General features: G+C 37.7%; 1 protein-coding gene across 9 annotated transcripts in view; it reads right to left on the reverse strand.

Annotated features, from left to right (window-relative positions):
* Positions 1-8124: 8124 nt before the first annotated feature.
* Positions 8125-27295, reverse strand: part of LOC126297387 (homeotic protein female sterile-like) — a 242152-nt gene continuing 222981 nt past the window's right edge. For all 9 annotated transcript variants that reach the window (XM_049988124.1, XM_049988127.1, XM_049988120.1 and 6 more), the window contains 2 exons: positions 17913-18032; positions 8125-13882 (listed from right to left, as the gene is read on the reverse strand). In XM_049988124.1, coding sequence (XP_049844081.1) covers positions 13746-13882; positions 17913-18032 — 257 coding nt within the window. In that variant the 3' untranslated portion in view covers positions 8125-13745. The remainder of the gene's footprint in view (positions 13883-17912; positions 18033-27295) is intronic.

The raw sequence follows: 27295 nt of genomic DNA on the forward strand, positions 1-27295 counted from the left end.
GGCGGAAGGTGCACGTGCCCGTCGACCTGGGACCGGACCGCAGCGACGCACGGATGCACGCCAAGACCGTAGGATCCTACGCAGTGCCGTAGGCGACCACACCGCCACTTCCCAGCAAATTAGGGACATTGTTGCTCGTGGGGTATCGGCGAGGACCATTCGCAACCGTCTCCATGAAGCTGGGCTACGGTCCCGCACACCGTTAGGCCGTCTTCCGCTCACGCCCCAACATCGTGCAGCCCGCCTCCAGTGGTGTCGCGACAGGCGTGAATGGAGGGGCGAATGGAGACGTGTCGTCTTCATCGATGAGAGTCGCTTCTGCCTTGGTGCCAATGATGGTCGTATGCGTGTTTGGCGCCGTGCAGGTGAGCGCCACAATCAGGACTGCATACGACCGAGGCACACAGGGCTAACACCCGGCATCATGGTGTAGGGAGCGATCTCCTACACTGGCCGTACACCTCTGGTGATCGTCGAGGGGACACTGAATAGTGCACGGTACATCCAAACCGTCATCGAACCCATCGTTCTACCATTCCTAGACCGGCAAGGGAACTTGCTGTTCCAACAGGACAATGCACGTCCGCATGTATCCCATGCCACCCAACGTGCTCTAGAAGGTGTAAGTCAACTACCCTGGCCAGCAAGATCTCCGGATCTGTCCCCCATTGAGCATGTTTGGGACTGGATGAAGCGTCGTCTCACGCGGTTTGCACGTCCAGCAGGAACGCTGGTCCAACTGAGGCGCCAGGTGGAAATGGCATGGCAAGCCGTTCCACAGGACTACATCCAGCATCTCTACGATCGTCTCCATGGGAGAATAGCAGCCTGCATTGCTGCGAAAGGTGGATATACACTGTACTAGTGCCGACATTGTGCATGCTCTGTTGCCTGTGTCTATGTGCCTGTGGTTCTGTCAGTGTGATCATGTGATGTATCTGATCCCAGGAATGTGTCAATAAAGTTTCCCCTTCCTGGGACAATGAATTCACGGTGTTCTTATTTCAATTTCCAGGAGTGTATTTTCTGCGGCATTCAGTTGCCGTTATCTCGTAATCGGACCGCTAACCTGCCTTCCTGTTTTTATATTGCAGTAAAGAATGTATGTACTAAGTGGCAACTGCGACGGTGGTTATTTATTGAGTTACGAGCTTCTGAATGTTGAGGCCAGTTGCGTAGCTCGGGATGCGGTCGGAAACAATCCGTGTGTATTGTGGGTTGTTCTATTGATTTTTATTTGTATGAACTAGTTATCGGCTTATTAGACCATCTTCAGATGACTACTAGCTATTGTTTACAAGGAGCTTGTATTCTGACGATACAAACATTCAGGACTATGATACAACGCACTTACATTCGATCTTTAGTTGTGGTATTCTCTTTGGAATTGTCAAACGGGTCTTTTGACTTTTTGTTCTGTAAAACTGTTATTTAACATAATAAACCACATTTTATGGTTCGTCAGTAGCATGTATGGCAACAATTAGAATTATTTAGAATACACATTATTACAAATTTACAAATTTTTTGTATTTGTTGTGAACATATGCACTGGACATTAATTGTTGGTTGTACAAGCGATTTAATAGAACAAAAAACCGCCTAAGTGTTATTCAACCCCCAATATGGAATTGTTCTATCAAGCAGCGACGGAAGAATCCACAAATAAAATCCGTGTGTAGTTTCTAAGAGCGTACGTTGGCAAATGGCAACCCTGCCGACATGCAGAGGAAACAAACCTGAGAACGAAGCTAACTCCAAGCTGATACATCAGGTGGTAGACTTCGATATATTGATATAATATTGGGGAAATGCAACTGTCTACAGAGGAGATTCCACACAAATCGTTCGTCCTAGAATATTGCTGTGTGGGACCCTTACCAAATAAAACTTAGGGGATACTGAAAATAACCAGGGTAGCATGAATTATCAGGTTTGTTTGACCAGTGCGAGGGCGTCGCAGAGATATTGGCGAAACGGGACTGGCGTACTCTTGAAGATGGACGTAAACAATCCCGAGAAAGTCTCTAACAAAGGTTAAAGAACCAGATTTAAGTGATGGCTCTATGAACATACATACTACAGCCCTATAGCCACATGGGCCGTGAGGGCAGTATTACATTCATTACAGCACGCAGGCTAGCATTTAAACCTTCATTCTTCCAGCGTTGCGTAAGTGAATGGAACGGCAGAAGTACCTAATAACTGTTACCTCTGCAGCGATTCACAGTGGATTCCAGAGGATACATGAAGATGAGGCGGTGTAACTCGCGGCGCGTAAATACACGGACTTCATTCATTCAGTATTTGTCAAGAGCGCTTAGCGACTTCTAACAAAATTTTCACATACTTTCAAAACTTTATTCTCCCAGAAACCACCACTAAATGGCCAATCGAACAAAGTTTATCGCTTACCACATTTTCGCTGTTCATGCATCAGGCATGACATTTTAATTTATTACTAACTCTGTTCCCAACACAGTTTGCTGAAAGTTGCCACATAAACTACTGAATTCGCCTACAGCATTATATCATTTCACGACACACGGTTCAGGAGATGTGATGTCATAAACATTGAGATGCGTGAAAAACTATCTTTTCCTTAAAATGGAGCGCAAATTACCCAGCTTATATTCATCCAGTGTTTCATGAGAGCACTTACCGACTTCCAATGAACTTTAAGCCCAATTTCAAACCTATCCTAAACTTTTTCTGGCAGACGTGCTTAAAGCAAATATTTCAGTAATTTGTTATCAGACATTTCAAATGATTTTTTACATGGGAGTTTGATTCTTTAAAGAACCACGGGTTTGCTGATACTCAAGAACTGGCCATATGAGAGACTTGTAAATAATGTTTCAGATTTGAATTACACTTTTGATTTCTGTGCCCAGAATCTGCTCTTCCCACAGCTTGATTTACTTGGCCATTCCACCTTAAATCACTCTAGACCAAAACTCTTTGGTACCATACTAGAAGGTTGTGACTGACTGTGTGATTAAATGAGATCATCCTGTCTGTTTACGTATTTCACATTACATTTATTTATGTAGCTGCCAGACTTTGTGTCAGGCACAGCAAGTTCACCTGCTTTGCATAACAAATTTCTAGTGATGTCATCTACCTGTCCATCTTAAGTTAACAGGCTCTTAAGACTATCAATTTCACCAGGTATGGTGCAAAATCCACCACACTTTGATATCAAATCCAGTAAACACCCACATCAGGAAGGTAGTATTACCTGTCAAACCTTGACAAATGTTTTTTCATTATGGGAAATAACATATGGTGTCTAATCGCGATAAAGTGCTCATAAAAAAATATCATATTGGCAACGAAGGTTTTGCTGAGGTAATTTTTACTGTGGTGAGTACTCACAATCAATATCATGTGGAATTATAAATTATGAATAACAACAATACTACTATTTATACAGTAGGATGCACTACATCAAATTCTGGCACATACTCCTAAACCATCATTGCTTCAGTGTGAAGTGGGGAATGGAATAAAGGCAACATTATATGAGTATGGGCAGCAGACGGTGTTGTTCGACAACTTGAAATATATTAGTAAATAATATGGTGAGTTCAAACATCTACATTCTCGAGTGTTTAATGGACGGGTGGCACATGTGGGGCAGCATCATTGGCAGGTTGGGCTGCTTTAAATTTTAGTACTTTAGTCACTATCTGATTTTCTACAGGACACTTTTGGTGTTACATTCAACCAAGAGAATGCCACATCACTTTTCTCATGTTTCCTGCTGTTGGTATTTCATTTTATCTGCAAGTTAATATATGTTCATTCTAATTAATAAAGAAGAGGGAAATACTTTAAGATTTATAAATACTTCTTATTTAGCACTGCTGGTAGTAAATCATATGGTTGCAATTAATCCACTGCATTTTCTTGTAACCCACAGATGAAAATATCTCTGCACTACTTGTAACATAAGAATAGGTGAGCATTTCTGAAATATGTCTTCCTGGAGCACTCTGTGTGACATTTCTGAATCTGATAACATTGTGTTAAAATCGTTATATAAATAACTAAAAAAATTATATACTTATGTCTTTTTTTTAATCTGACAGTATAGAAGTGTGTACAATAAGTTCCTTTCAATCATAAAAAATTACATTCAGGGCTTGCAGAAAACTATAAATACCATACAATTAAAAATAAAATAACACAGTTTCCTATTCTTTTGCACAAATTGGAAAAAAAGATTTATTTACAACACATTGTGAAAGTTTTACAAACATTAAAGAAATGACAAGCACATTCTCAAAAACAGGTATTTCAATACTGTTGCACATATTGTTGTTCCTTGCAATTAACTAGTGATATAATAAATCTTCTTTCAAATCCATAGTGCTAAAATATAATGGCATACAGCACCTTCAACACACACACACACACACACACACACACACACACACACACACACACACACACACACACACACACACGAAATATTAATACATATTTATTCCAATACATGAAGTTATTTGTTCATTTTGAGGATTAACATCAGATATATACAGGATCTTTCATTACGAGTGATATTTTTTAAATTTCACTCTAAGCATCCACAAGTCACCAAGCTGACAACATAAAGTGAAAACCGAGGAAAATTATCACAGCAGTTACTGTCAGTATTAAGGAAGAGCCAAATGTTTCAGTTTCAAGACAATCTGAACTGTTGCAGCTATCTGAGAAAACTTCGCGAATCTTGCAAAAGGATTTGGGCCTGCATCCCTACAAAGTTATATTGACTCAGTGATCGACAATCTGAGCCATCGTGGGTGTCGGCACATTCAAAGCAGTGGTTGACATTTGAATTATTTCTGTTCAGAATGTAACGTCAAAGTCTAAGCTTCGAAATAAAGCACAGTTTTCTCTGATACGTTGAGTGGTAATTTGTTTTCCTATTTTATGAAGTATCACTCTTAATGGAAGAACCTTTATATATATGGTTATTAAACCAAATGGGCTGCACATCTGAACAAAAATGTCAATTTTATCACAAAACAGGCTTATTATATATTGACTCCCTCTTCGTTAACACATGAATTTTTCTATGAAATCCTTAAAGAATTACTTTGAATATTACTTTATTTTCATAATTAGAATACATTTCGTTGTCCAATAAATGAATCGCTGGTGAAAAAGTATTCTAGTACTTTTACAGTCATGAGTTTCACATAACCAATACTGCTGCCTGACACACACACACACACACACACACACACACACACACACACACACACACACACACACGTAGTCACACTCCTGCACATGTCTTTACAAATATGGCAGCTAATCAATTAATGCCATAGACAAAAAGTTATCACAACAAAGATGAAACACCATATCAAGAAAAAGTGAACAAAAAAAATATCAATTAAAAATGATAAATATGTAAATTTTCTTACCGTAATGCATATGGCAGTGGTGTAGCTGGCAGTGGTGTAGGTTGCCTGATACCATGCTTCAAAGGGTACAGTTTCATTTTTGTAAGACAGTTCAGCCTTTTTACCATATTTTAAAACACTTCTACTCTCTCTCTCTTCTGAAAAGTGAATTACAACTCTGAACTCTATGAGATCAGAGAACCTTACAGTTCATTCCACTGGCAAGATCGTCTTATTTAAATTGCCTTTATCATGAGTGATATATTACGACACTCAATTTCTCAAACTTTACTGTCCATTAACAAATTTATTAACACAGATTGATTAGCATCTATTTATTTCATGTCAATTGTGAGAGGTAAGGTTTTGCTGTCAGAAGTAAGGAAGCTTTCCTTACATTTCCACTGAAGAGACTGTATCTGAATCAACACTTATAAATCCATTCCTAAAAACAGTCTAAAATATTAAATCAAAAGGTCATATTTGCACTTGTGAATGCAGGAGTTGATGCATTAATGTAATGAAGAAGCATATTTCAGAGTGACACTGAATCTACATGTCTCTCACAGTGGTTGCAAGACTGTGTCACGAACTTCTGGATGCTGCTACAGAATGCACAAAGTTGTGGGGATGGATGCATCATTTGTACACAATAAAACGTGAAGAACTGGAAGGCACAGCCCAGAGATATTAACAATTTTTATGCAACACTAATAAAGAAATCCTGTTAACTCCTGAAGAAGGTTATTACTAATTTATGTTAACAATTCACAGTGCTTCATGTCCTATGTAAACTATGCTCCAGACATCAATTCCTTCAGTTTTATTCCTTCCATCATTGTGATAATAAATGCTATCAAACTTGTTAACTAAACGTAAGATGATAGAAGATAAAGCCTGATATAAAGAATATCGTATTCTCATCTATTAACAGGGAATAAAAAATAATGGCGGGAAGAAAGGTAGCAACTCATCACAGGTGAGGTGGGACTCATCAACAGACATATGTAGAAGACTGAGAATATTGTTCAGCTTTCAGACAAATCCTCATCTAGAGTTAATCCACTTACAACTGCCCACTACATTTTCCCACTGACTACACTGTGATAGCACAATTTAGTTGGTGACAACATTACCGAGCAAATGTATGTGGATTCGGTTAGCTTCAAAGATCAGAAACATTCTCAGCCTCATGCAGGTATCTATTGACAACTCAACTACAACAGGTTTTACATTTACTGCTTCCATTATTTATATTCCACCAAAGACTTTCAGTCACCATTGTCCTCAATACTAAGAAACACTAGACACTTATGTATAATGCTGTCTAATGTTTTACTTCCTGTCAGTACAATATCAACTTACGCAAACACAGACTGACATGTAACAGCAATACTTCCCCATAAGTCTGACAAGAATGTTCATCATTTGCTACTTCTAGACACAGATTAAATTATGTACACTGCCCTCCCCCCCTTTTTTTTTCCTGGAAACACCTTCGAATCTTCCATGTAGTGTACACAATAAAGAAATTACGGAATACAGTGCCAGATTGGGATTTAACAAAGATATTTGCTTTTTACAGGCAGAGCCTTCTGAACGTACCTCCCAGCTTCAATCCAAGTCTGGATATTTAGGAGAGAACACAGACAAATTGAAAGTCTTAATTAGGCCGTGAAATGCACTTCAATGACTCAACTGAAAGCATTACCCACAAACAGAAAGATAAAATTTCGATTCCCCTTAGAAACATGATGTAGGGAATCTGCAGTCAGGGTATGTTAATTTTTATCTATGTTTAAGAATCCAGGTACTGCTATTATTTGTAAAATAATACACAGTTTGATCAGAAACACTGATCCGTTCAATAAAAATTGAACTAGTATGAAGAAATCCCAAACGGGAATGCTTTCATCAATCACGTTTCAATTATTTTCCTTTTTTCTGGTATTCTGTCTTGTTTCTAGGTGCTTCCTTCAATTTACTGTTATTGTAAGTATTCATTACTCAATTGTAGTTGCTTCAAGGTTCATAGCCTGTTTTCACGTTTGCACTCTGCATCACTCTTCAGTTCATGTTCAACTGATATACCTCTATCTTGTGGCCACTGTGCTCATTTTCAAATACTTTACAATGTCGGTTCCTGTGTCAACACAAAAATATTTGAGCAGGGGAAAGAAGAGGACGTTTTTGCTATAACACTTCAGTGTCAATTGAGTTGTGGTCCATTGCTGAACGCAGAACATTTTCCGATGAGTTGCTGCATATGGTCCAATATTCCTTGTACCAGCAACAATGTCACAATATATTTAATGTTAGCTATTGTCTCACTGCGGTTATTAAAAGCAGATATTAAACAACATTCATTAAATGAACCACAAACTGTAATTTAAGCAGTGTTAATGACCACTTAATACATCATGACTCTTCTTATTGAATAACTTGAGCATACAAAGAACAAATTACTTTAATGATTCAGTGCTACTGATGTGAATTTTGTGTAAAAAGAAAGTTTTTCCAGAATGCATCACAGTCATCTACAAAAACTTCAAATTTGCTTTGAAGAAAATTTTTCTTGTATTCCTTGCGAAAATAGTTATACAAACATTTTAGGTAATTATGTTTCCATGGTTAACTGACAGAACTCTTTTTTAACTTTTTGAAGTACAAAGGGATTTGAAAGCAGTTGTCAAGTGAAACACAATGATTTCTTTTCTCTTTAATATATTCTTCCAAATAAACAGAGACCAATACAAAAATCACTGCAGTTAGGTAACCGCCATCATGACTTCACATTAGCAAGATAACAACAAACTCTCATTGGAGTTCAATATGTTTTAGTGTCCCACACATAAATACGACCTGTTTTTAAGTCATTTGCTTATTGTAAACATTTCACAACCCCCTTCCTCTTCATAGTAGAGCACAAAAAATTTGCTGTTTGAACAGCTGATTGTCCACTGCAACCTTGGCGTTTTCACATAGCTTTAAAATGAAGAAATTTGAGAAAACAGTAAATCCATGCCGTGTTTCAAAGACTGTAACCATCTGCACATGGAATGCCTCTTAAAATATGTAACACTGTGTGCCACATTTTCTGCACAGTTCCTGGGAGATCCTTTTTTCATCATAAATCAGCTGTACAGGTTCGTCTTATTAGACTACCCTACCTTAAGAAAAACATTAATACATTAACTTAAAAGCAAAGAAAATGACACACTAAGACTTACATAAAGAAGTAGTAGAAGGACAAATGTAAAATATACAATGAAAATAAAAGGGACAAATCTGATCATAAAGCAGTGACTGGTTATTTGCAAACTGCAGTTATTGAAAAGTATAATCTTGGGGAAAGGACTGGGAGTACTGTGAGCAGGATGGATAATTCACTGGGAAGGTTCTAGGGAGGCAGATCTTTAACAAAATACAGGACAATGCCACCATGTTCTGCATTGCTATTCTCCACTCAATGAAGCCCAACATCACATCACAATAGTTACATCTTGTTCTTTCTAGATTTTTTAGGCATGACGAACATAGTCTAAGAAGTGAATTTCAGAAGACATACTAACCAAAATAGTTTATAGTTATCTCAGAGTACAGGACTACAAATGATGTATCACCAGCACAAATTGCAAAGCAATTGATGGTATAACTTTTTACAGGGAGGAAAAAAAACCTTCTTAACACGAGAGAGGGAGTACGACTCCTAACAGACGTTGATAATTTAAACCCTGTCTTCAACACAGACAAAACAAATTTATGAATAAACAGCAGTAAATGATTTTGATATGGGAGCACCATTGTAATTTGTTTTGCTTTCCATGAACACATCATCAACCTGAAGAGCAAGGCACTTTTCTCTGCCACAAAAGCACCAATAGTGAGAAAAAATTGTATCATACTGCTGCCATGAGACAAATGATAAATAATAATAATGTAACCACTAAGTTAAAAAAAAGGAACCTACAGATTATAGTCAAAATAAAGAAATAATTTCCAAACTGGGGAGAATGAGCACGTTTTCAGCTACAAAAATATTTATATCAAATAATGAGCTATATTTGGCGTTTTTAAATGAGACTTAAATGTGAAGTGGAGAAAGGTATTGCAAAACAGATGCTGTGCTAACCCCATTCTAAAGATACTGTAAGGCAACAAAGCTCTCAAATCTGAAGTAGCAATATATTGCCTGTTTTACACATTTTCATAAATTAGTTGCTTGGGTTCCTCTGCCTTTCGCATTTACTTTGTACTCTCCAACTTCTGACAGACATTTTCTACTCACTCTCCCCCCCCCCCCCCCCCCCCCAAAATACTCCTTTTGTGTGTGTGTGTGTGTGTGTGTGTGTGTGTTCTATGAAAATAAGCTTTGGTCTTGAAAATATGAGAAACAGCAGGAGCTTATTCATGGTGCTTTTGGCTGTACTGGTATTTTTGCAAGGAGTGTGCATGTGTTTACACACTCTTATTACAGATTTGCAATGAAAAATACCGAAGGTGAGAAGACAAACTATAACAAATCTTCAGTAGCCAGATCTACCACATATGTAGTATTCCATGGCTGCCACTTGTATAAGAATATGCATTCTTATGGGCAAACACATCTTTTGTAAAACACGCATCAGCTAGTTGTTAAATGTATAAGCAAAAAAAGAAAAAAAGAGCATGAACGATGTTAAAAAGATTACATGTGCACAGGTTGTATAGCTGATGCTACACTAGCAGGGGAAATCAATTGGGAAAATACAGGTGTCTGATTTAAAATATGTAGATGAACAAGTACAAAGGCATGTGTTCACACACTCATCCACATACAAAGCAAATGAACTGCACAATTATTTCCATGGATTAAAGAATCATATACAAATCTTAGTAAAATGTTTACAAGAAATGAAATGTACAAATATTTCTATAAACATCTAAAAAGTAAACTGTAAATTTATGGTAATCACAAATGAAGTTTACAATCATTGCATATTACACCTATATTTTTAGTGTTGCAAAAATAAGAATTCAAAATCCAGCAACACCAAACTTCGAAGACTTAGCTTCAATTATGAGTGCACTATTACATTCACAGCCATTCAAATGTACCTTGCTACGAGTCACGATGACATGCTTAGCAGGTACCTATTGCTTATCGTTGTTTTCTTTTTTTTTTTTTAATTGTTTAAATGTGGTTCATACACTTCACTTTCTTAGTCTTCAACAGGTATCTAAACACAGAGCATTTGATCTGCTGTCCTGCTTTGCTGGATATTACTCACATAAAAAAATAATTCACAGAGACATTTATTCACAACCCTCAAATAATAAAGTATGTTTATCATCTAAAGATATCAGTGCAACAGACAAAACGTATCACACAAGTTGCTGGTTATTACATATAACCACTTACATGGTGCTTTTATTATATGAAATTGCCTGAGATGAACTCCATGAAATAGATGATCAATATGTACAAACTACTCAAATAATTACTGATTCAACTGTCACAACACTCATCAAGCTATTCATATTGACTATTGAATAAAATACAGATAACTGTATAAAATGCACAGTAACTGATTAACCAAAAGCACACTAAATGAAAATTAAAAATAAATAAGATAAAAATAACACTAATGTTCCCTGAAATTTGATCCTGCATCAACAATAACTGAAAATACTAATCTCACTATTATCACAAGCACTTCCCAGAAGTGAATGTGAAGCTGCAGCAACCAGTAGCACATATACTGATCAATAGTATTTGGCAGTAAAAAATGTCCATAAGGAAGCAATGAGAGAACATGTAAAGCTACTGTGTTGAAAATTAGTCACATATGCCATAACCACTCACAACTATTTTTACTTTTATGTAGAGCATACTGAACACAAAATCTTTGAGGTTGTGAGTGCTGGTTCCCTTTATACCTTATAGGATGATGCAGTATCACCTTTTAAATGTTTTATGAGGGACACAAATCTGAACTGCAAGCAGTTACGAAAGTTTGAGGGACAAACATAGAACTATTACACATTCACTGCCAAATTATCTCGCAATGTAAACATTTTGTCTTCATTAAAACAAGGTTATATCAAAGTTTTGGTTGTTAAGTTCTGAAGACATTTAGAACAATTTTATGATAGCTTGAATGTCAAAATAATGAAAAAAAAATACATTCTTTGAGAGGAATACCATGTATCAGCTCTTCCACAGGAATAAAAAGAGGTATTCCTATTTCAGTTACCCACAAAACTGAGGAAGTGTGGCAGTTATTTTATTCAAAACATGGCAAATGCATAGATCTTCTTCATTCAGGTACAAATATTTAATTAAACAGTAATTTCAAAGAGACATAGATACATCAGACATGACTGGTGTTCCCTTTTTTGTTGAGAATCACTAATAGTAATAATAATCATCATCATCATAATAATAATCATAGACTGTGAAACAACTACTGGCTAACAAACCCTAAATACTGACGATGAAATGGAATGTCATAAATACAGTGTCTGGTAGAGAAGGGCTATAATGAAAAATGGGAAATAACCTGTGCCATCAGAACCAGTAAAAATTTGGAAAAAGCTGCAGTGTGTGCAATTCTACAGAAAATATCACAGTATGTGAACTTACATAAGAAGAATATTTCATTATCACAAAAGACATGAGTACAAAAATGAGTAAAATATGTATTGAACATGTTATTTCAAATGCTTGGTATCACTAATGTTCCATCTGAATCTGAACAATTCTATGAAACAGACAATGATAACACACACAAGTCTCCAGATCAGAAACTCTCACATTGCATCAATTTTCCTGTATCAAAATAATGTTCCAGCAAAGACGTTATGCTGCTATATTAAATGCAATGATCTCAGTTATCAAACAAATTCTCCAGATGAAAATATGGCTCTTTGACAAAAATAAAATAAAAAAAAATTAAAAAAAATTATGAGTACAGCAGGAATTCACGATTCCTGATTTGTAACAAATATTTAAAAAGTTCAGATTAAAAACAGTCTACAATTCTGTGTGTATACAAATAATACTGACTGTTTTTTCTGCAAACTATCTACAAGCATTAAAAATGTGATTCAATGGGTCCTGCATCCTTATGGAAGAAAAGTTTGCAGCAAAAACTGACAAAATGGTGTTCATCAGCATAGTGCTAATAGTCACTTTATGTCCTATCTATTATTGCATTGGTTAAAATATATGGGTCATTCCACACGAAGTCATCAAAAATCATACAACTGAGAATCTTGCACACAAAAACACTAATTTATTATGCACTATTATTTCACATGGTAAAAACTAAGCTTTCATGTAGAACCACTCTCACGCAGACGAGTCACGACTGATACTGACTAAAATGAACAGAAAAATAAGTGTAAATGATACGTAACGAGGCATAAAAATGAGGAGTGGTGGGTTATGGCGGCACGGGGATGGGGAAGGAGGGGAATTGATGACAAAATATTAATAAAAAAATATTTCCCATCAGAAATAACAATCAGAAAACACTGTCAAACAGCAATTATGAAAGCTAAAATGAAAATGAAATGTACGTGTTCTGCAGTTACTTTACGAAACAGTCAACGATGTCAATGAACAGTTTGAGCCTTTCCTGTGCAAGGACAGGAAGTATCCAAATGGATTGAAGAAGTTGAGTTTGAATTACACAGATTGTCACAAAACAAACATTTGATTACACAGTTAGTAATATAACAACTGTCTTAAAATATGCAAAATAATGATAACAAATAGCTTTACTTTTGACAACAAAAACTATAAAACTCATAGTACATTTATTTTGAAGTTGCTCTTCCTCTCACTCGAATCTGCATGAAGCATTATGGCTAGTTCACACTACGCCGTAGGAGTCACACTAGCTCTTATCTTACATTTACTTATATACAGAAGAAGCAACATCTTAAGTTCACTTAAAGAGACACTATAATCCACATATGTTAAGGTCCATACAAATCACAAAAAATAATTGCGGGCACCTAATACATGTACTCTTTGATAATACAATGTCTTTGTTTCTCTTTAAGAAATTATTGAGCATAAAAAATAAATATTTATGCCAAAGTCATTTTCACATCAATACTTAATTGCAACAATACTGCTTCATGAGATTATAAAAACTACACCGTCACTGGAAAATGAGAATAGCTGTTACAAATAGTAACAGTGTTAAAACGAGACCGATACTGAAATGTATTAAAACAAATAAAAGCCAAAGACAGAGGCTGATGGAATGACCCACATCATTTTTTTTCTTCTTTTCTTTCCTTCAAAAAGTCGATTTGTACAGTTTCTAATAACACCTAACCTGCTTCTGAATCACTAGTGTCAGTCGAGCTACTAGAAAGACTTGAGGTGCTAGAGTCTGTGTCTGAACTGCTTGAAGTGGAGGCTGAAAGATGTGCTGGTCCACCGGCACCATCAATTGATCTGCTCTCATCTGAAACACAAATTTATTTTTCGAATGACAACACGCTTTTATATTAATGAAGCATTAGTATGACCAATGAAGGAAGTAGAAGAGGAATAGATGGAAAGGATTATTATATAATAGTTATCTTTGTTAAGCAAAGGGGAATGTAAACATGAACTAGGAGGAATAAGTATCTAAGTAAATTACAGAATGTAAACTGAAACTTCAAAAAGATTGGTGTATTATATCTGATGCTCAACATTCATCAGCAACTGAATTAAATGGCCCTGGGGTCTGTTGGGGGCTGGGTGGGGGGATTCCCTTCTTTTATATATTTTGCCAACCAGAAATTTCCATTATTGTCAAAAACTTAAGTTTGAGCTATTGAACTGGCATGCAATACATATCAAGTTGCTGTGTTAATGTTATTAGCAATGGTTTTCAATGTATCCATTGAAGAATTTTCTATGAGGCATTGAGCTCCATAATGACACAACTTTATAACAAAGGTACTGCAACAGTTTCATTTTTTAAACAGCACTAGATAAGTACTTTTTATTTATTTATTTATTTGCTTAACCTTACCAAATTCATTCTCTCCCAATATGTCCACTTCAAAAAACATATAGACTAAATCTCTCTCCAAAGAACCGACTCAATTCTTTTTTTTAATCAATATTACAAAGTTAAATCCTAATAATGGAATACACAATTAAAAATTCATTCAAAGATTAGTGATCAACGTTAAAGCAGAATTACTTCAACAGATTTCTGTTAAACAAAAAGTTAATAAAAAGAAACAAAACAACATGTGCCTATGAGCAAACTATGCAGTTGCAGTATGGTATATCTTACCAGATTGACTAGGTCATGTCTTTTAAGCAGGATGGGCAAAAGTGTGGCATCAAAACATTTTACAGTGATCAGATTGTAGGGACACACAGTATTTCCAAAGTCATGCAGGTGCTGCGTCAAGAGTGTACCATACATCGATTTGGGGAAATCAGTCACTTTCAGAATAAAATGCAGTGAGCAACAAACTGATGACAGGTTAGTGTCAATTACCACTAATTGTAATGGTGATCTGGCAGGCTAAAGTGCAGAAAACCACTTGGCAACTAAATAACTAAATATTGGACAACATAAATCGATAAGCAGCCATAAAAGTTAAAAATACATGGCCCAGTCACATTAATGTGACCAGTGCCTTAGTTCAAAACAGTGCAGTAGTTGTAATGTGGAAATGGAGCAATTTATCTGATGTTCAAGAGGGCAGGATCATTAGCTTTCGGGCCAAGGGTGGAAACATTTCCGAAATGAAGTTTGCAACTGTTTGTGTGCCACCTTGATTAAAGTATACCATACATGGCAAATTGGAGCTATCCAGAACTGGTGTCAAGGCACCTATGGTACCCCACAGGGCCATGAATGACAGCAGCGGACATGTATATGGGTGAATAGATGTATGACTGTTGAGCAACTGACTGCTCAGATGAACCAAGGGGCTACCAACGTTGTCTCATCAATGACAAAGGCTGGAATCTGCACCACAAAACAACAACTGGACATCCACCGAGAGGTGTAAGGTGGCCTTTTCAGACGAATCACGTTTATGCTCCATTGGACAGAAGGCCACTGGCATGTATAGCATGAAACGTCTGAAAGAAAAAACCCTGCAACAACTGTCAGAAGGGTTTATGCCAGAGGGTATTCCCTGGGTGATTTTGCCGTTATGGAAGGCACAATGGATTAACGTAAGTATGCATCTATCCTTGGGGACCATGCCTACCCGTACATGCAGTTTGTTTTTCCTTCGGCACGACGGTATCTACCAGTTGCTCGCTCACTGACTCTTCCTGCACACCTCACAGTGGTCCACATGGTAAACAGTGGTTGTTCAGGCTCCTGACAGGAGGTCACAATAATGCGAGTGGACAGTGTCTCACATAACTATGGGGCACAGAAGGCACTGCCCCAAATAAATATCTCCAATCACACCAAAGCACAGAGATTATAATAGGTGCAGGAACACCACCACTGGAGGCTACAGTCATGGAAAAAGGTGATACAGATTGATATGTAAGAGTAAATATTGGCAAATATGAATGTCAAGCTTAAAATATGCTGAAAACAACAAGAGCAAGGTGTATATGCAGACAAATAAATAAAACAAAATAAAAAATTAAAAGAAAAATAAATAAATCCCATGTTTTCCAGTTAAATATACACTTTTTACCAAGTGAAAATACACTTTCCCTCGGAGCTGTAAAACTTTCCAGTCATTTGAATGGTAAAGATTAACACCAGCATAGAACTGCTGGGCACTTTAGTAAACGAAATGCAGCAAAAAAGTCTTTTGGTAAGATCTTTGAAGTGCAGCAACACGTATACTGCACATTTTATCAGTGAATTCCACCAAATACAGTACGGTAGCTTCCAAAGAGCAGAAACTGATTTTGTGTTGTGCGGCACACTATAGCTCATGTCACGTGATTTCATCAGTCAGTGGCAGCAGATATTCAGTGCACAGGGCACATGATGTAGTCAGCCAATAGTAACCTCACTGTTATGTAGTGCCAACACACAAACAGTGTAAGTTAATGGTTTGAATTAACATACTTACAAGAAAAGCTAAGCTTTCAAATGCAATATCAGCCATGATTTATTTATTTATTTTGCATTGTTATGTAGGATCCTACGAGAACAACTTTAATTGCAGCATCTGAATATTTATTGCAAGCTCAATTATAAATTTCACTTCTGTACACTGAACATTTTGTGGGTTACCTGGTTGAATACAAGTTTCGTCGAGCACTTCGATTTTTGTGTATTCTTTTTGCCCTCGTTACTCGTTATTGCATGATTTGTAATCTATGAAATAATAATGAAAAACTAACTTTGAAGCTTGGTCTTTTTAAGTGTGTGTTACCCTGTTAGATATATCAAACGCAAATGTGTCAGTGAAATTTCAAATAGGGCTAAATGACGTAAATGGCTGGTCCTCTGGGCCCAGAATTTTGCAAGGTGGCTGGTCCTCAAAGTGTTAAATTTTGAAGGAGAGTCATGTCTGCTGTGATCTAAGACATTCATCACACATTCTCACACCAAACATAATTTGTCTTGAATAAAAGGAAATTTACTTTGAAAGTAATGCTTCTCAAGTCACCATTCGCAATATTTCCTCGTGAACTGTTAGAAATGCAAATAGTTGTCATGTCATGCTCACATTAAAGACTTTGGTGTTAAGAAGTATTGCATTGTCCTTGTCCTAAAGCCTTCAATACATTTTGCTATCATCAGACACTTGCATGTACATTGTGTTTTGTTGAAGACGGCATATTTTCTTTGGACCTAAAGTTTTATTATGGTGTTATTATCTTGTTTATGTTTTATTACTGGAGTGTTATTCTGCAGCAATAGGCTAAAGCAAAATTCTTTGTTAGAGTATCAATTCCTAACAGTTAAAATTACAAAAAATCAACTTAGAATTAAAACAATGAAAAATTCCTGGAACTCTAAAACAATTTTCGGTTTTCCAAGATGAAACAATCCCTGCATTTTTTGCGGATTTTCCAGGGCATATACACCCTAAGGAGGTTATGCATCATGGCAAGTGACGGAGGTATTTTAGTGTGGGTGGTATTTACACGATTTGAAATGGAGTCTGCCATAAAATCTCACTGGTGTACAGTGCAGAAAGTTGCTGTAGTCTTTGCATCTGATTATTTACCTACAGCAGTCCAAGGGTGATCCGTAATTTTGGTATGACAATACAAAACATCTGAATTGTGTCAGAATGGTTTTGGGAACACTTCACAAACATGAGGGGGCCTTGAGTGTGGCACATTCTACTAGGCGTGTGTGTGTGTGTGTGTGTGTGTGTGTATGTGTGTGTATGTGTGTGTGTGTGTGTGTGTGTGTGTGTGTGTGTAATTCTATTGCTCCTAAGTACACACAAAACAGATAACAGCAGATTCTATATCAATCCAGATTCAAGAATTACTTAAGTATTGCAAAGCTTTGCATGTCAGTACTGGCGAATGTTCACTGCAGTTACCTTTTCTTGCATGCTTCTTTGCTGAGCCTAACTGACCAGACACATGCTGCAACCTTTTCTCCAGTTCTTGTTGCTTTTCAGCCATTTGCTCATCTTTAGATTTTCCAGAAAGCTTTTTATCTGAGAAAAAAAAACGTGAAAATAAATTAAGCAATTTATATGAAAATAGCTGGAAAATCCAAAACTCTCTAAATACGTTACTAACAACTAAGCGGCACACATAATCAAGCAATGCTGAGATATTTAATTTATAGAAAAATAGCATAATTATTCACTTGAAATACGGAATGACGTGTGTTCAGGAGAACATAATACAGGAGCTGCAGTTTGCACGTGTATCATATGCCTTATTTTTGTAGATTAAGATACTCTGACATATGGAATTAATGATGTTACTCAGCCCATTGTATTCTATCTGCCAATACCTACAGAGGGGGGAAAAAAAAAAAAAAAAAAAAAAAAAAAAAAAAAAAAAAAAAAAAAGGAGAGAAAAAAAAAAAAAAGGAGAGTAAATGCATTCCTGAACATAAATACAGATGCTAACCAAGCCTGCAGGTTTCACTGTTTTGGCTGACCAAGAATGGCACCTGTGCACTGTCCAATACGTTGCTAGTGTCAGTCGTAGTCAGAGCAGTGTTCCATATAGTAGTTGGTGCATGATGCCTCAGCTCAGAGCATTAGAACGTGGGTAAATTGTTGGTGCTTTTAAGGTGGATGCCTGTGTAACCAAAGTAGCTGAAGTGTTTGGTGTTTCAAGAGGCACCATATCAAAGATTTATACTACATACAGGAAAAGTAGAAAAAGTGTGTCTTGAGTGATCATGAAGGACAGTCACTGAAAAGGATAGTGACAAAAATAGGAATACGATGGTTGTGAAAGTCAATACCAGCACTAAAACAATGGAGCTCCACAGGACGGAGTGCAGGATCTGTAATTCCAAACCAACTCATCAGTGATGAAAGTGTGATACTGAAGCAATAAAACCTGGAGCAATGGAAGAAAGTAATTTGGTTGCACAAGTCTTATGTGACCATTGTGGATGATCAGGTCCATCCCATAGTCCAATGTTTGTTCCCCAATGGTGATGGTGCATTCCAAGACAACAATGCCCCTGTTCGCACAATTCATACCATCCAGGACTGATAGTGTGACCAAGTGGATTAATTGTATCCTGTAAATCATATCTCACACTTGTGTATCCAGAATTTATTGCTTGCTCCCACCAAAACTTGCAACAAATGGAATAAAAATTCACTAAATAACTCACTACCATCACATTTAATGCTGGCACTGGCTACGAGATTCACAGCAGAGCACCCAAAACACTACTGAACACTCATTTGCTGTTGGAGAATGCATGACTTAGGTGCGCAGAATAAGTCTAACCTCGACCACCATTGTTCGTATATGTCCCACAGCTGTTCCTGTACTGTCAAATGCTTCATGATGACCAGATGAAGTAGTTTCTTGTACTCAGGTACAATGCTCAAAATGGTTTTCTCATACAGACCACCTGCCTTTATATACATTTTAAAGAAACTAATGGTGAGTTTTGACCACGACTCTCTCTTTAAATCCCCAAATGTCCTTCTGACAGTGTCAAAATATGGTAAACAAATGTCTGATCAGGTGAAATGATATCTGAAACCGGTTTTCTTTCCCAGCAAGGGAGCAAAATCTTGTATTATTGTTAAATTCTTGGGGGTGGTCAATGTGAAAGAACTGTTTAATGCATAGTACCAAAGACAAGATACTTGTTCACCTGGTGAAACCAAAGAGCTTGACAGCAGAGGTACAGCCGTTGGACGTACACGGCATTTGATGTTGGAATTATTTTGGCCCCTCTAGACAACCTTCAATTTTCACAAATATCATTTATTTACTCTTGCAAATGTTCCCTTGTCAGTCATCTCCTTACATGATTTCATTGCTGTATACAATTTCAAGCAACATTCAAAGATGTATCGAATGTTTCTCAAGTCTATTTTATTTCTTACTTTAGAGAAATCTTTTAACAAAACATTTGACTTTTTTTCCAAACTTTTTTTATTTCAGTTTTGTCAAGAAATCATGAAATATAATATATTGAAATATCAGTTGGTATTCTATTATTAATGAGAGCATACAGATGGAGAGAATGCAGGAGGAGTTAGAATTTATGCTGTGATTTGACATTTTTTTGATACTGCATTTACATAGCTAGTAGCAGCTGTTCGTGAAGAATTTCAGTTTTGCCTTGAACCACTAATTAAGTTTCTATTAAGTAGCATGATTACTTTCACACAATCAAGTCTTGCAAAAGCAGACCTCAAGCTGGTCAATTTGATATCCCACTTTTCCATTTGGCTATGAAAATTCATGCAAAAATCCATAGTGTAATTTCTAGGGAGACTTGTTTTCTCTTCACTCAAGCATCTGAACACAAATTCCTAATAGTCTACACCATATTTTCTCTCTGTCCACTGTGGCCTGCACGATTGTGAGGGTTTGGTTTTTAATTTGCCACAATTCCCCTACACTACTTTTCCGTGTAGCTCCGAACAGTAAAGATTGTGAGAGCTCCAGCCTCTGTTTAGCAGCTGTCGTGTTTCATTTTGTGGCCACCGGAGTACAACAGATCACTTCAAACTTCAATAAGAAGTCAGAGGCATGTCTCACTGAGGTAATAACACATTTTCCTATGTTATTAGCTGTAGACAATTCTTGTATAATATTATAATTTTATTATAATACAGGCCAAATATGTCACAAAATAAGTGTCAAACGGAAAAACTACAAAGGGTGAAACTTGTCTAGCTTGAAGAGGGAAAGCAGGTGGAGCTATGGTTGGCCCACTATATGACGCTGCCAAGGGTCTAACGGATATCAACTGCATTTTTTAAAATAGGAATCCCCATTTTTTATTACATATTCGTGTAGTACAAAAAGAAATATGAATGTTTTAGTTGGACCCCTTTTTTGCTCTGTGATAGATGGTGCTGTAATAGTCACAAACATATAGCTCACAATTTCAGATGAACAACTGATAAGAGATAGGTTTTTTAAAGTAAAATACAGAACGGAGGTTGTTCCAATGAGATACATGTACCTTTGTGAACTGGTGAACGTGTGGGCCATGGTATGGTGCTTCGACAACCAATCCACCTGTCATGAAATATGCTTTTCAATACCACTTCAACTGCACACAAGCTATGTGCTGGACATCAATCATGTTGGAAGTACATCGCCATTCTGTCATGCAGTGAAACATCGGTAGAACATTACGTAGGAAATCAGCATACGTGGCAACATTTAGATTGCCATCGATAAGATGGGGGCCAATTATCCTTCCTCTCATAATGCTGCACCGTACATTAACCCCCCCAAGGTCGCTGATGTTCCACTTGTAACAGCCATCGTGGATTTTCTGCTGCCAAATAGTGCATATTATGCAGGTTTACGTTACCGCTGTTGGTGAATGATGCTTCGTCGCTAAATAGAACGTGTGCAAAAAATCTGTCATCGTCCCGTAATTTCTCTTGTGCCCAGTGGCAGAATTGTACACGATGTTCAAAGTCGTCGCCATGCAATTCCTGCTGCATAGAAATATGGTACGGGTGCAATTGATATTGATGTAGCATTCTCACATTTTTGAGATTCCCGATTCTCATGCAATTTGTCTGCTGCTGATGTGAGGATTAGCCACAACAGCAGCTAAAACACCTACTTGGGCATCATCAATTTTTGCAGGTCGTTGTTGACGTTTCACATGTGGCTGAACACTTCCTGTTTCCTTAACTATCCAGCGAAAGGTCTGGTCACTTGGACGATGTCGTCCAGGATACCGAGCAGCATACATAGCACGCGCCCATTGGGCATTTTGATCACAATAGCCATACATCAAAGCGATATCGACCTTTTCCGCAATTGGTAAACAGTCCATTTTAACACGGGTAATGTATCACGAAGCAAATACCGCCCGCACTGGTGGGATGTTATGTGTACCACGTACTTATACGTTTGTAACTATTACAGCGCCATCTATCATAAAGCGAAAAAAAGAGTTCCAACTAAAATATTCATATTTCTTTAGTTACTACACGAATATGTATAAAAAATGAGGGTCCCTATTTAAAAAACGCAGTTGATATACGCTTGACTTATGACAGCGCCATCTAGCGGGCCAACCATAGTGCATTATTTCGGCCAGTTTTCTTCACTGTAGGGACATAATCAATTCAGAAGGATACCTTTGTACTTGAAAAATGCACCCGTGATGTTTCAGAAGTTGCTGGACGAAGTTCTCAAAGGGTTGAAACCACATCAATGCATGGTATATCTTCACGATATAATTGTCTTTGCCAGTGATATGGAGAAACACATATGAGACGCATATGGGAGATATTTTTGAGACTGAGGGCTGCGAATTTAATTTATTTGGTCAGAGGATTTTCATTGTACTTTTGAGACACTGAAAGTAGCTATGATGTTGAGTCCAATCTTATGTGTTTCCAAATTTCAATAAGGAATTCATTCTGTCATGCGATGCATCCAACCATGCACTTGGTTGTGTGTTGTCTCAAGAACTTCATGGCGTATCACATATGATGGCCTATGCATCAAGCTAAATGAACTCAGGAAAGAAGAATTAATCCATGACAGAAAAGGAAAGTTTGAGCCTTATCTATGAAATCACCTAGTTCAACTGTTATCACTATAGGAACAAGTTTCAAGTGGTATCGGATCACGCAGTGTTGAAATGGTTGATGAAGTTACACTACTGGCGGTACAACTGAATTTCATTTTTTGGTCATACATAAACCCTAAAAGAAACACAGATGGATTGAGTGGGAAAGTAGCAGTATTACAAATAGGAGGCAATGAGCTTAAGGAATAGCAGACAGCACAGAAAATGGATGACAACTGTATGCAGTTTCAAGAACAATCAGTCTTGTGTATATGATGTGTTACTTTACAGAGAGAGGAGTAGAATGGGAGACGTGATTATGTGTTAGCATATCATGGGCTATGTAGGCCTACTAACAGCAGAGTAGCGGAGGGGTACTGTTGGAGGAATAAGAAGGCAGAGATGGAGCAATATGTGTGAAACTGTGTTCAGTGTGTATAGAGAGTGATTTTTTGTCAGAAAAACTGCCATTGTAGAGGTCATCTGAAGAATTACTACTGTTTCAATTGTAGGTCGTTTCAACAAAACACCTGCTGGGAATAAATACATACATATGCTTATAGACCACCTTTCAAGATATGACGAAATGGTCGCAATGCTCAACCAACAGGCAGAAACAGTGGTGCACACACTAGGAAACAACTGGATACTCAAGTTTGAGGCACTTGAGATGATGATGATGGCTCAGGGAACAGACTTTCTGTCTGATCTGTTCAAGGGATTCTGTAGGATGTTGTGTGTGAAAAACACTGAGAATGAGTCCTCTTCTTCCCCAAGCTAATGGAAGAACGGATAAAAATTTACAGAACTATATGGAAGATGGTAGGATACTATGTGGATGCACACCATGTGACTTGAGATAATTGTTTAAAGTATGTGGTCGCAGCATATCACTCAAAGCAGCACACGGATACAGGATTCTCGCTTTACGAGGTGGTATATTGTTGTAAGATGCCATCACCATTCGACATGTTAAGAGACAAGAAGGGTGACACAGGATAATCTGTTAAGGAGTTCATGAGAGTGATAAGGGAAATATGGAAGAGGGCGAACAAAGCTAATTCCACGGCACTAGAAAAGCAAAAAGAAGCAGTGAGCCGCACAGCAAGAATGCCGCAATAAAAGGTTGGCCAATTGATAATGATGTTAACTTCTCACACTCCAAAGGAGAAGACGAAGAATTTTTTTTTTGGAAAATGTCAGGAGCCATGTCAAGTTGTCGAACCTATGTCACAAATGTACGTTTAAATCCAGTTGCCAAAGAGGACATCACTTGCACACATGAGACACTTGAAACTGTTTCGCAGGAACCCAGAAGTTATTGGAGGAATTGTCAGGTTGGGATGGAAGGAAAATGTGAGAAAGAAGATAGGAGCAGATTTTAGTTTTGTGTTTGTTCCAGCAGTTTGAGGCACACTGGTTTTACTCTACCTTCAATCAAGTGATAGTAGTAGCCAGTTTCTATGAACAAGGGGAGCTCATGGCAGTAAAAAGACTGGAGCTAGACAGAAGTGGATTGCTTATAAGCAGGACATCACGTGAAATAGTGGGACCTACTTTCTGTCTACCAGACAAAGTTATGAGAATAATCCACCTGAGCAATTTGCAGCCTCAGTTGCATTGGCCAGATGAACCTAATGACCTGTTACCAGCCACAAATCTATGTTAAACCACACTTTAGAACTCAAGCTGATTAAGTCCGTAGACTAACTCATTAATGAGCAAGAGGGGCGAATCTCCATGGAAACATTGATGCAGCATGTGGATCAGTACAGGGAGAATCAGTACAAGAGAGAAACAATCTGGACCATTGTCATACCAAGTACTTTTATGTCACTTACTCTGCCAAGCACACTCCTTGTTTATGTGTACAATATCACAACACAAGATGAAGTTTGAAGCCAGCCACTGTTCAAATTCCGGTGCACTGGATCCCCAGAGTCATATGACAGTAGCAGGAACAATAACTGCAAGTTTTTAAGTTAAAAAGCAACAAACAAAGCTTTGAACATATAGCCCATAAGGAAATAATGTGGTAAGAGCAATCTTGATTGAAGATGGATCAAATTCAACTGGGCCAACCGCCAGGGAACTTTATTTTCCATGGGTTTGTGATGACCCTAGGGTCGGCCTTGAAAATAGGGAGGGCAACATAGCTCACTGACCACATCAGAAATGTGCAAAGTAGGAAGTCGTTTGCAGTTAGCATCAGCCACAACCAATCACTGGTGTCCTGCCTTACAAAATAACAAATAGCTTTCAGAATGTTGTGAGGTGAGCTAGCCTGGTGAAGAGTGGAAACAGTTGATACAGCAGATGAGTCCTGAGCCACTGCCTGGCTGACACTGTTCTCTAGTCAGCAGTGCAGGGCAACAACACACACGACGCCAATGGAAAACTCAGCCATCCTGTCACTTCCTGTGGTGAGTCACAGTGGCGACCAGTAATAATGCAATTTAGAATTTCAGGCTCTTTGATTGGCACTGCATGACATCGACCTGCATCCCAAATCCACTAGCTATTACAAAGTGAAGAGGAAACAGGTTACTAATGGCAACACGATGGGAACAACCAAAGCAAGCAATGCATGACCCTGTTTGTCAGACAACAGATTGTTCCATTGCAAACTAAACTGCTTCTAATTACAATTGCAACACCAGAAGGATAGTAAATAACTAAATTTTACTTACTGTATGTGTACAGAACAGTACGAAGAATACACGATTAAATTTGTAGCTGTGAAATTTAATAAATAGAGGTGCCACTTATGGCAACAACTATGGCTCTAACACAACTGATCATTGAGATGGAATGAGCTGGATTCAGTCTATGCTGGTACAACTAAGCCAGAGTTCATCAATCATAGCAGCTGGAGAGTAGTGGCATGCAAGTCTCTTGGCAACCTCTGATCATTCGTTTTCTATGTGTGAGAAATCTGGAGAATGTGCTGGTCAACGCAGCAGATCGACATCCTCCAAAGTAGGGTAGCATAGAAAATGTGCACTGTCTCACTGAAAGATGTCATGGAGACCACAAAGACAGGTCACAGAAACCACCCTTAACAGATCAGATTGTAATGGCTACCATCCAAATTATTGGCTATGCAAACCAAATATAGTTCTGCTGTGTACCCAATGGCACCACATACCATCACACAAGACGATGGGCCTGTATGATAATGAAAAGTGCAATCTCGCATTTGTGATGCTGTATGCAGAATTAGCAATCGCCTCAAAAAACTTAGGTGCTGCTCACATGAAATCCTCCACAGCATTGAATATGGCCCTCCAAGAACCCATTTATTGCATATTCATATGGCAGCCGTGGGATCCTAACCAATGCCACCAGCAATAACAATAAATTGTAGTCTCAATTGGCCACAATCCTTCTGCTGTCAAATTCAAACGTGTGATAGATGTTTCTCCTTACATCAGGCATAATACAATATTCTCACATGTAAACAACATTCAAATGTTACTTCTGACTGATAAATTCTCTGTGTACTTTCTGTATATACAGAGTGTAGATTGGTGTACAAATATACAGAGGGTAGATTGGTGTAACACTTACCTACTTTATATGGTTGGACTAAAATGCTAATCATTTGCATTTCCAAGCCTGTAGTGCACATCTTGCCAATGTGACATTTCTTTCATGTCGCCTGATTGTATTGCCACTTTATAACCAGTGTGCAAAATGTGTAGTGAAAAAGTTATATTACCACAGAGTCATTATAAGTACAGTGGTAAACTACAGGTGCTTTGTGATTTTGGCACGCAGCAAGCAGCACGAGCACATTGCTTCAACAGGTCAGTTACCATAATGAAAGGGATACTAAATTTGTTCTCTAATAGTACGGTGAATTTTTTGCAAGCTTCCGCTTTACACACGAGATCCAACAAGTGACTTTGCTAAGGATGCAGCATTTTGCCTGAGATTTTGAATCACAGAAGACTATCAACATTTAGTTTGATGTGAAGAGTCATAGTACTGGTCAGCTTGTACTGAAGCACTTAGATGCAGCACAGACTGCATGTGGCAATGGATCCTTGTCAACCATGCCCTGCACAATATGGTGCTAGATCCATATAGGTGCAATATGACTTCTCTCATGAAACTAATCATATTTATTATCGTTCTGTATAGTTACAGTTGATAGGAGCCACTAAGAATGGCTATTGAGACTACGTATGCTCATTTCATACAACGTAAGAATTCTCAAAACAAAGGATTACCCCATCAGGATGATGCATTCAGTCATATTGCATACAATATTAAAAGTTACATTGATCACAACTTTCAAGAATCTTTCCATCACATTTTTCAATAGTTTATGGAACAGTTTTGGTGTGTGTGTGTGGGAGGGGGGATTGCCTTTACCAGCAATCTGTCATTTTCCTCAGCTGTTGAACAGGGACAGAAAGATATATCACAGTGCACAGCTATCAGCACTAGGAATTGCTACACATTGTTGACAGAATCACGAACAGTGAACAGAAACAACATTACTGTTTAGCACAATTGAAGAAGACAATCAGGACAGTTGTCTAAATCCTGTCCAAAATGAAACAAATAACTTTACTATCCTTCTCAGCATATAGCAGAGAGGCCGAGTCACGATAGGCACAACAAAAAGATTCACACTATTATCGCTTTCGGCCATTAAGGCCTTTGTCAGCAACACACACACACACACACACACACACACACACACAC

The sequence above is a fragment of the Schistocerca gregaria genome, chromosome X, assembly GCF_023897955.1.
Source record: "Schistocerca gregaria isolate iqSchGreg1 chromosome X, iqSchGreg1.2, whole genome shotgun sequence".
In the NCBI taxonomy this organism is placed as follows: Eukaryota; Metazoa; Arthropoda; class Insecta; order Orthoptera; family Acrididae; genus Schistocerca; species Schistocerca gregaria.